An 11,411-nucleotide genomic window follows, 5' to 3' on the forward strand; every position below is an offset into this window, starting at 1 on the left:
AAAGCGTTTCAGACACTTTGAAAGTTTTGTTAAAGGCCTTCACCATCAACTACGATACATGGGAACAGAAAGCTTTGAACAGAGGGGAGTGGCGTGCAGCTGCCCCAAATGGTGCAAACACATATGAGGCTGCCAGGATTGCTGCAGCAGAGAGCCGCAGGCAGGCCAGGAAAGACTGTGACAGCAACCCTCCAGCTACTCCCACTATCCCATGCCCACACTGCCAAAGAACATTCAGGGTGCAGATTGGACTAACCAGCCATCTTCGCATCCACAGAACTCGGCCCCTATAGGATGACTAGATGGTCTTCGTTGCTGCGATGGATGAACAGCAATAGAATATGTCAAATGTAGATAATGGAGTTTCCCACGACTTTCTATTCTTCTTCTATCCACCGTCATAGTGCTGCCTTGGTCACTGCCTCCACTAAATTTCATGCAAAAAAAAAAAAAACAGTTTCCTTGCTGATCTGAAATGGATGCAGCTCAATTCTGGAAGTCCAAAGAAAATAGTTTTGTTGAGTTTTTATTTCTGATTTTTTTTTTTTTGTGTAATTGGTTGTCTCTTTGGTCTTCAGGGACAGAGTTTGTGGTTGTGGAGGACTCATCCTGTCTGGACACCAACGCTATCATTCTAAAGGGCACCACCGTCCTCACCTACAAACCTCGTCTGCTAGACAGACCTTTCTCTGGCAGCCTTGCAGGAATAGAGGTTACCTCTCCGTTCATTAAAGATCATTATAGAAGCATTTTCCATGATGTTGTCAGCCAGGATTGGCCATGGAAAAATTATTTAGTGTCCAAATTGAGCTTTATTCAAATTTAAATTGTCATATTATTTTACCCCTACAAGAACTGAATCTATTCTTAGTCTCTTTGTTTATTTATGTTGAAATTATATCAGGTCTTTTTTTGGTGATCATGCCCTCATCTCTCCATCTTCCAGGTGTTCTCCTGTCGTCTGGGCAGTGAACAGGAGACGGCACTGTCTATCATCGACCCAGTCAACGTTCAGGTGGAGCTGTGCGGGAGCCCAACCTATCAGAGCAGCTCAGGCCTACTGGATGCCTTCAACATGGAGGACTTCCCACCGCTGCTGGAGGTCAGCATTTAGGCAGTCTTAGTTGGAACATTGGGCTAATGCAAGAGCAAACAAGACTTAAAGCAAATAAGACTCAGGAGAGTGAACAGAGATGCTATGTACTGCTTATGGACACTCAAGTGGTGCCCTGTATTGATGTGGGTACACAAAGAGGGGTTAATGATATTATTTTACATATATGTCAGTGGTAAACGGTAGTATTTGAAGCTGGGCATGCTATGCTTGCCCCCACCCCTCCCCCCCCCACACACACACACACACACGTTACTAATGAATACTTGCGCCCCACACTATAAGTAACCTTTATTACTACACTTTGGCAGTGTGGTCGCACAGATTGGTCCATCACCTAATAAATAAACAGGTCATGGTGGACCAGAGCCTGTGACAGCCTTGGTGGGCCAGAACACACCAATACAGCTATGACACTCAATACAAAGCACTCAAAAGAAACATGAACAACTTCCCACCTGTAAGTAAAATTCATCCTCTGTTCCGTCCTTGAGAATTCTGTGATGACTTTGTCACGGAAGCTCTGTGAGGTCTTCATTCTGTACAGTATTCTCCTTTCCATCGAAATCGGTCTCCTCTTTCACCTGAAGCCCTATTCTGGCATTGTCAAAGGTCTTAAATTTTACCAGACTAAGTACATGTGCAGGCGAGGATGTACATTATATGTTCTCATCTGTCTCCTTGTTATTAAACCAACAGATCCAGTTTCCTGCACTAGATATTCGTCTGTCCTACAACGACATTCAGCTCTTCCTGGCCATTGCCAAGTCCCTCCCCACTGCTAATGCTTCACTGTCCAGCAATCCTGCCAGCATTTCTACAGAAAGCACAGAGCAGTCTTCTACCCAGAAAGACAGCTTCAGGCACAAGACAGACATTCTGTTAGGTTCGGGCATTTTTTTTCCTATTATGAATTTTCCTGACAAGCTACTATCAATATTATTTCTGTGATGCAATAGATGAATGATGATCCTCTCATTTTAATGCTGTTCTGATCTACGATCCCATTAGTGAGGATATGTTTTTAATTCTCTAGAAGGCCAGCTTACTCACCTGCAGGACCTTGGCTTTAGGAAGGAGGACTGCAAGAAAGCCTTGGTTTATTGTAAAGGTGAGAAAAGCATTATAGCACATCACATCCCTATTAGTAAACCCTTCATCATAGTAAGTATATATATATATATATATATATAGATGTAGATGTAGATGTAGATATATAGATAGATATATAATATAATATAACTTTGTTTAAAGACACACTCAACGATAGAAAAAGTGCTCAACAAATAAGGAGCAAAATAATCCAGCTGGTGATTGCTTATGGCATGAAACAGGCTTGTACTGTCTCATAAAGAATATACTTGAATCACTGGATTATATATATATATATAATCCAGTGATTCAAGTAAATTCTTCTTCCTGAATTGTAAATGACATACCTCCTATCTTGGGCGGCACGGTGGTGCAGTGGTTAGCATGGTCGCCTCACAGCAAGAAGGTCCTGGTTTCGAGCCCCGGGATAGTCCAACCTAGGGGGTCGTCCCGGGTCTTCCTCTGTGTGGCGTTTGCATGTTCTCCCCGTGTTTGCATGGGTTTCCTCCAGGTGCTCTGGTTTCCTCCCACAGTCCAAAGACATAGGTCAGGTGAATAAGCCATACTGAATTGTCCCAAGGTGTGAATGTTTGTGTGTGTGTGTGTGTGTGTGGGTCCTGTGATGGTCTGGTGGCCTGTCCAGGGTGTCTCCCCGCCGGCTGCCCAATGACTGCTGGGATAGGCTCCAGCATCCCCGCGATCCTGAGAGCAGGATAAGCGGTTTGGATAATGGATGGATGGATGTGTGTGTGTGTGTGTGTGTGTGTGTGTGTGTGTGTGTGTGTGTGTGTGTGTGTATATATATATATATATATATATATATACACTACCGTTCAAAAGTTTGGGATCACCCAAACAATTTCGTGTTTTCCATGAAAAGTCACACTTATTCACCACCATATGTTGTGAAATGAATAGAAAATAGAGTCAAGACATTGACAAGGTTAGAAATAATGATTTGTATTTGAAATAAGATTTTTTTTACATCAAACTTTGCTTTCGTCAAAGAATCCTCCATTTGCAGCAATTACAGCATTGCAGACCTTTGGCATTCTAGCTGTTAATTTGTTGAGGTAATCTGGAGAAATTGCACCCCACGCTTCCAGAAGCAGCTCCCACAAGTTGGATTGGTTGGATGGGCACTTCTTTGAGCAGATTGAGTTTCTGGAGCATCACATTTGTGGGGTCAATTAAACGCTCAAAATGGCCAGAAAAAGAGAACTTTCATCTGAAACTCGACAGTCTATTCTTGTTCTTAGAAATGAAGGCTATTCCATGCGAGAAATTGCTAAGAAATTGAAGATTTCCTAAACCGGTGTGTACTACTCCCTTCAGAGGACAGCACAAACAGGCTCTAACAGGTACTATTTAATGAAGATGCCAGTTGGGGACCTGTGAGGCGTCTGTTTCTCAAACTAGAGACTCTAATGTACTTTTCTTCTTGCTCAGTTGTGCAACGCGGCCTCCCACTTCTTTTTCTACTCTGGTTAGAGCCTGTTTGTGCTGTCCTCTGAAGGGAGTAGTACACACCGGTGTAGGAAATTTTCAATTTCTTAGCAATTTCTCGCATGGAATAGCCTTCATTTCTAAGAACAAGAATAGACTGTCGAGTTTCAGATGAAAGTTCTCTTTTTCTGGCCATTTTGAGCGTTTAATTGACCCCACAAATGTGATGCTCCAGAAACTCAATCTGCTCAAAGAAGTGCCCATCCAACCAATCCAACTTGTGGGAGCTGCTTCTGGAAGCGTGGGGTGCAATTTCTCCAGATTACCTCAACAAATTAACAGCTAGAATGCCAAAGGTCTGCAATGCTGTAATTGCTGCAAATGGAGGATTCTTTGACGAAAGCAAAGTTTGATGTAAAAAAAATCTTATTTCAAATACAAATCATTATTTCTAACCTTGTCAATGTCTTGACTCTATTTTCTATTCATTTCACAACATATGGTGGTGAATAAGTGTGACTTTTCATGGAAAACACAAAATTGTTTGGGTGATCCCAAACTTTTGAACGGTAGTGTATATATAAACAACTTTAGTTCTTTGGAACATAATTGCTTGATTCTTGTTTTTGTTTTTGTTTTTTATTCTGCCAAGTAAATCCACATATGTGTGTATCACCACCAGGTCAGCTAGACCAGGCTGCCACTTGGCTGTTGGAGAATGCAGACACCCAAACCACAGCTGGTCTCAGCAAATCCAACACAGACACGGACAGTGCAAGTCACTCGGCTCCTCTGTCTGGAGTGGAGCTCAAGGCTGAGAGCGTCTGCATCTGCCTTATAGACGACTGTCTGGACTGTGACATCCCACTGGCCGAACTCACCTTCTCTCGTAAGCAAAAGCCTAAATCTGTTATAGTGGCTCCCAGGAACTTTGATTTAGAGCACTTTTTATAATATTTGATCAAACTCTTTCTACATCCCACAGCTATCAAGTAAGTAGATGCTCTGAGAAAATAATCCAACCTCTGTCGCCACCCTAGGCGCTTTAAATAGAGACCAAACATTTTCTTTCTACCTGCTCCTTATCAGCCTATCAGGGAGTTCTTTGCAAGCCGCCATCTCCATTCGTCCCTTCTTGCTGTCAATCAGTTCACATGTTCACGAGGCTCTTAGAAAGAATCTGCCCCCTCGCTCGTGGTATGTTTTCAAAATACAGCTAGCCCCTGCTAACTTCTGCTAAGGATCGCTTACCTCCGCTGTAATACGTTCAACTGATTTTGTCATATTAGACTTGCTTACTGAATTGTAAGCTTTTTGTTAGCTAATAGGAATAGCTGGATACACATATTAATCTGGTAGCCTAGTACTAGCCTAAATGTAAAAATGGTAAATGGATTGCAGTCACACTGATGAGCCAAAACATTATGACCACCTGCCCGATGTTGGTCCTCCATGTGCCACCAAAACAGTGCCGTGGTCGTGCGCGCCGAAGGCCGTCAAAGCGGCAGCAGCGGGAGCCGTCGGTGTTGGACCCCCTCTTGACCCAGAGCCCAGGACAATTGACCCGGTGTTCCCCCGGTGTCAGCGGCCCTGTGTGTACCTCTATCCATACACTTGATTAATGATGCTGTTGCATCTGTCAGCTGTGTGTGTGTGTGTGTGTGCGTGTGTGTGTGCGTGTGCGTGCGTACGTGCATGCACATTTCAGAACCTATTAAGTATGATTGTCTTGGACAGGCTAGGCCCACCTGATTTTCTTTGTGCCCACCCATACTGTGATTTCTGCCTACACCACAGCCGGAGACGGAATGGATGTGACTGCTTAATTTAAATGAAAGCAGGACTAAAGTTGATTATCAATACTTACAATGATGTAATTGGTCTGGGTCTAGTTAAATTTTTGAATGCTGTTACGTATGAAACTCCATCAGCTCAGCAGGTAAAGCCCAACTTTTAATGTCTAGCTGATATAACCTGTCCGAGAAGTCAAAATGGTTTTGGCTTTTTACATTTTCCTTGAACAAACTGTTTCCTGTTACAGGGCTGTATGTACTGCAACGCATCGGTTCCACTCAGGAAGGCAATGCCAGCTTCACTCTGTCAGGAGACTATTACAACAGAGAACTGTCCGGTAACTGAGACTCACTGAGCTCCCATTTATCCCGTCAGGTTATGACCCTTCCCATTCAAGATACCAAATTTAGAAGATATTCACATTCGGCTCTTAAATTCCTTTCCTGTTTTTTTAGATTATGGTATTAGTTTATTTTTATTGGTATTTACTATTGATAGACAAGTCTAAAATGGTAAGAAAGACAGGGTAGAGAGATTGAATAACAGGTCCTGAACTAGGCTCACACCAACAAATTGTGGTTAGGTCTGAAGTCTTTATGGTATTGGGCCTATGCACAGCTACTGTCCAATAATCTTTTCAAGGCATACATCTTTCTGTGCCAGAGATATGCCCCTTTTCCACTGCATGGTACTGGCTCAGCTTGACTCTACTCTATTCGACTCTACTTGCTTTACTTTTTGGGATTTCGTTTTCCACTGCAGATAGTATCCCCTCACGGCGAAGCCCCGCTGGTCATTTGTGGGCGTGTTGACTAGTTTTTCCTCCCTTCTCTACCAGCGCCCCACATGAGTGTTTTATTTTTAAAAAATCAACAAGACTGATTAAATGTGTGCTTCACATGAAAAATATTAGTGAAAGTAAGAGATTTGCTGACAAATAATTTTTTACATGGTTAGATTATCAACTGTAATACAAGTTTCATAGGACTCACTTTGGCATTTCTTGGTTATAAACAGAGCTGTTAGATTTCTCTCTGACCAATCAGTGGTCAGATTTTATTTATATTTAAATAAATAGAAATACATTTTATTTATATTTTTGTTTATATTTTATTTATTTATATTTAAATGTAAATATTTTTATTTATTAATTTTGTAAGATTTCATTTATATTTAAATAAATATAAATATATTTATATTTATTCGTTTTATTTATTTATTTACAGTGGTATTTTCATGTCACCTTTTAGTATCGGCTCAGCTCACTTGGAACCTCGACAGAGGTGGTATCAAAAAAAAGTACCTGTTACCAGGTACTATCCCTAACTTTTGCCCAATGGAAAACCAAAAAAAGTGAGTAGAGTTGAGTCGAGCCGGTACCATGCAGTGGAAAAGGGGCAATACACAGAATCTTTCAAACTGACAGAGATGGGCAGCCAAATCTAAAATAATTCTTTCACTCAGTTTTCATCTTACAAGTCATGAAAACCAATTCAAGGTTCAACCAACACAAGTTTGTCTCAAAGGAGTTCTTTATTCTTTGTACGTGTTGTGAATGCACATTTGATTATGTGTTTGTGTGTACCAGGTTGGGAGCCCTTCATCGAGCCCTGGCCTTGTTTTCTAACCTGGCAGCAGCAGGCCGCTGGCCGTCTTCATCCTCCACGTCTCAAGATAGCAGTCCATGCCAAGCAGAGACTAGATGTCAACATCACGTCTGTCCTGCTGGGTAGGTCTCAGACGTAAACTGTATCCGTGGATCAAAGTTCTAAAAGATTGTCGAGAACAAGAACACGATAGTCAACTCACAGAATACTGTTGTGAAGCCCGGCGTCTCGAGCCTGCTTTTCATTCTTGATTTGTGTTCATGAAGAAGTGTCTGATTGCTAGGAAGTGAGGACTCATAACTTCCACCGACAGCAGAGCCAGGAGAGTGGAAGTGCTGAGGGTCATTTGTCTGACTTAAAGCTTAGTCACGGTGTTAAAGCTGAAACGAAAACAAAGTCCACAAGGTCGGCCTCTAATTGTCAGCTTGACAGGTCAGGCTAACATGAAACATGGCTGCTAGATTAGGGAGAGAATCGCTTGTGTTCACAACTGCAAACTGAGCCATGTCCTTCCATGGGAATAACTTCAGTTCTGATCTCAGGATGTTCTATGGAAGTAGTGGCCCACCTCAAAATGTACATATATAGTTACTGCGCCCACTCAGGTGTGATGCTTATGTCGGTAAAAACTTGGGAATTTAGTAAAGACAGCTTTGAGAGAGCAAGAGGATGTGGCACCACAGCATGATTTATATTAAAGGGCGTCACAGACCATGGCTGGTTTCTCATGCGAGGACGTGATTTTGTCTGTAGGTTTCATTCAGTAGTCACCATATTTAACAGCACCAACTAACATAGTGTTTATTGTCTTTCCTCTTTTCCTTTTAGAACAGTACAACATGACCAAAAGCTCATGGCTGGCTGACTACCGTAAGGAAGAGGAGCAGACCACCCATGCGTCAGCTGCCATGCCTTGGATGGGTTCCTCGGTTGACCCACCCGCTCTCGGACAGAGTGAGTTTCACACATCTGCATTCTGGCAGCTAGAAACGTCTACGTACAGTCCACTGGGTAGCAGAGTACTTAAAACACATTTTGAAAAAACAGGAAAAAAACACAGCAAACAGAACAAGAATTTAGTTGGGACACTGAAAAATTGCAGTTTTATTCTGAACATGTATGTAAATTATCTTACATGCAGAGTAAAAACCTTCAGGTGCTCTGACATGATGTACCTCTCTGTGGTTGTTGAATTTGGATTAATTACATTTTATGAAACATGATGGTGTAATATGGGCTACATTTGTAGTCCCAGGAGTAACAAAGTCAAAAGTCATTACAATGTTAAGCGAAAAACAAAGACAAAAAAATCCTAAAAAATAAAATGCAGGAATGAATTTTGTGTTCAGACTGAAGCCACCTGCACATCCAAAAATTCACTAACCAGAAGTTTAGTTACCTGCCTGCTTTGCTTCAGCAGTGTTCAGACACAGGTTCAGAATCATTTGGCCGCTAGTTTCGGATTTACTTAACTGATAGTTTGACACTATTAACCTCATTCTTCCTACTACTACTACTACTACTACTACTACTATTTTCGGCTGCTCCTGTTAACCTCCATTTAACCTCATTCTTCCATTAGTTGTAAAACAAGTTTTGTTATGTAGAAACCATAGAAGCCTACTTTCTTACTTTTTCTTTGTTGGTGAAGGAAGGATGTTCTCTGTAGGAATATGGTTAAATCCTATAAAGAAACCAGTTCAAATCAATCATAGTAAAGTTCAGGTATGTTAGGATCGAACCATTTAAAAGGCTTTTTAATGTTTCTTTAGTTAAGGTCGTTCACCAATATGCTCTATTTCAGTTGCTGACTGAAGAACTTTTTTTTTTTTTAGCTCATTAATGCTCTGGCTACGTCCTAAATTATTTTTCAACTGTAGGGCGTCCGGGTAGCATAGCGGTTTATTCCGTTGCCTACCAACATGGGGATCACCGGTTTGAATCCCCGTGGTACCTCCAGCGTTGTTGGGCGTCCCTACAGACACGATTGGCCGTGTCTGCAGGTGGGGAGCCGGATGTGGGTATGTGTCCTGGTTGCTGCACTAGCACCTCCTCTGGTCGGTCGGGGGCGCCTATTCGGCGGGGGAGGGGGAACTGGGGGGGAATAGTGTGATCCTCCCAGGCACTACATCCCCCTGGTGAAACTCCTCACTGTCAGGTGAAAAGAAGCAGCTGGTGACTCCACATGTATCGGAGGAGGCATGTGGTAGTCTGCAGCCCTCCCCGGATTGGCAGAGGGGGGTGGAGCAGTGACCGGGATGGCTCAGAAGAGTGGGGTAATTGGCCGGATACAATTGGAGAGAAAAAGAAATAAAGAAATTATTTGAAACTGCCTCAGTTGTCATGACAATGACCAACTTCCGAGGTGCTCGGCTGTTGCTCGCACAAGCGCATAGCATCTGGTTTAGCATAATCTTACTGTTTGGTAGTTTTGATATAAACCACGACTTCTGTAAACCATCGCAGAGACCAGTATGAAGGTAAGACCTTAAGCTATTACTGAATATGTACAAAAAGGGTGTTTGGTGATCAAGTAAAAAGTTATTGTGACTATAAAGTGACAGAATTTTTTCCCGAGTGTTTTCTCTGCATACTTGCAAAGGATCTCAATGTACTGAGATCCTGTACGGGTCAGCAGTTGGTATTGGTAGAAACTCGGTATTAAATGATGCGAATCGGTTCAGCACAAAAAAAAAACTTAATCAGTACACTCCTAACATAAAGGGAAGAAATCCATTTACCATAGAGTCCCGATCACTCCATCTTTGCCCTAACCCTCTTGTCTGCTCCCTGCTGGCAGGTGTTCCTCTTGCCTACCTTAGAACTAGAAGCACAGCCAGCTTGTCCTGCCTCGAGCAGCAGATTCACTCCAGAGGTACAGTCCAAACAAGTACCCGGCAGCCCGCCTTGAATCATTTGTGATAACAGCAACAGTACCAAACCTGCTTCTTTGGTACTTTTGCCCATCACAGGTGTCAGAAATGTTACCTTGTACATCAGTGCTGAGACAACTTTATGAGGCAGCGAAAAGGGAAGGGACATCATTAGAAGAGAACAGGACCAGCAAAGGGAAACATTCCTTACAGTTTGCACAGTAGGCTGTAAAAGTAAAGAAAACAAAAATGTAATGACCAAGATGCTTTTGGTCATTACTATTGTCCAAGTGCATTGCCTCAAAATGTTGTCTGTGCATCATGACATCATTACTTCTCCAAAGCTGCGAGATTACTTGAATAGCCTTTCAGCACTCAGTGAATTCAAACTCAACAGTAAATCCATTACAGTTAGGTCGCTCCCTCACCTAATAGTCCCTTTTTGTTTTTGTTTTAGCTCAAAACATTTACGATGTATGATTTATCCATCCATCCATTATCTGAACCGCTTATCCTGCTCTCAGGGTCACGGGGATGCTGGAGTCTATTTTAGCAGTCATCGGGTGGCAGGCAGGGAGACACCCTGGACAGGCCGCTAGGCCATCAAGGCACACACACACACACACACACACACACACACACACACACACACACACATTCATACCTAGGGACAATTTTAGTATGGCTGATTCACCTGACTTACATGTCTTTGGACTGTGGGAGGAAACCGGAGCCCCCCGAGGAAACCCACGCAGACACGGGGCAGTGGTTAGCGCGGTCGCCTCACATGAAGAAGGTCCTGGTTTCAAGCCCCGGGGTAGTCCAACCTAAGGGGTCGTCCCGGGTCTTCCTCTGTGTGGCGTTTGCATGTATGATTTGTCATGTTAATTTTTTCAGTTGCTCTGGTTTGAATGTAGCGTAGTGAGTGAAGAAGATTGAAAACCTTTCTGTACCAGGAATACCGTTGTATCTTTACATTAATGGCAGTTATCCTCTTTTGATGTGCTTTAAAGATGGTAAGATCCAGTTGCGGCTGGTGCAATGTACCTTGGTGCGGCACACCTGACAGCTGCTTTAATGTCCACACAGTCACAGAGTTATTAAGAAGGACAATGTAGCCTATAGATTTTATCAGGGTTCGTAGACGGTGGATGATTGACAGTTGAGACGAGGCGTGGTGGTGGGTGTGAACATGATTGACAGCCACGAGAATTGTCCGATCACATTAGATAAAAAAAATTAAAACAATACCAATTCACTGCCAATAAAAGTGGGAGTGTCTGGGGCGCACAGAACTGCGCCCCCTGGAAAATCTGAAGAAACTAATCAGACAGCAGCCTCAGGTCACCTGCTAGCCACAAGTTTGAGGGCTTACATAAGGTATCGTTTGGCCGGCGCCCCTCACCCAGGAAGTATATGTATTCACACAGAAATCAACCAAACGCCATTTGAACCAATATTTAATGGCTGCTCACAGACTGAAAA

General features: G+C 42.8%; 1 protein-coding gene across 1 annotated transcript in view; it reads left to right on the forward strand.

Moving 5' to 3' along the window:
* vps13d (vacuolar protein sorting 13 homolog D) overlaps positions 1-11,411 on the forward strand; it is an 88,680-nt gene that overhangs the window by 40,442 nt on the left and 36,827 nt on the right. Inside the window, exons 32-40 of the mRNA XM_056275532.1 lie at positions 579-712; positions 947-1,102; positions 1,814-2,000; positions 2,151-2,225; positions 4,335-4,541; positions 5,694-5,783; positions 7,035-7,175; positions 7,882-8,007; positions 9,854-9,928. Coding sequence (XP_056131507.1) covers positions 579-712; positions 947-1,102; positions 1,814-2,000; positions 2,151-2,225; positions 4,335-4,541; positions 5,694-5,783; positions 7,035-7,175; positions 7,882-8,007; positions 9,854-9,928 — 1,191 coding nt within the window. The remainder of the gene's footprint in view (positions 1-578; positions 713-946; positions 1,103-1,813; positions 2,001-2,150; positions 2,226-4,334; positions 4,542-5,693; positions 5,784-7,034; positions 7,176-7,881; positions 8,008-9,853; positions 9,929-11,411) is intronic.

This window comes from Lampris incognitus, chromosome 2 (assembly GCF_029633865.1).
Source record: "Lampris incognitus isolate fLamInc1 chromosome 2, fLamInc1.hap2, whole genome shotgun sequence".
NCBI classification, from domain to species: domain Eukaryota; kingdom Metazoa; phylum Chordata; class Actinopteri; order Lampriformes; family Lampridae; genus Lampris; species Lampris incognitus.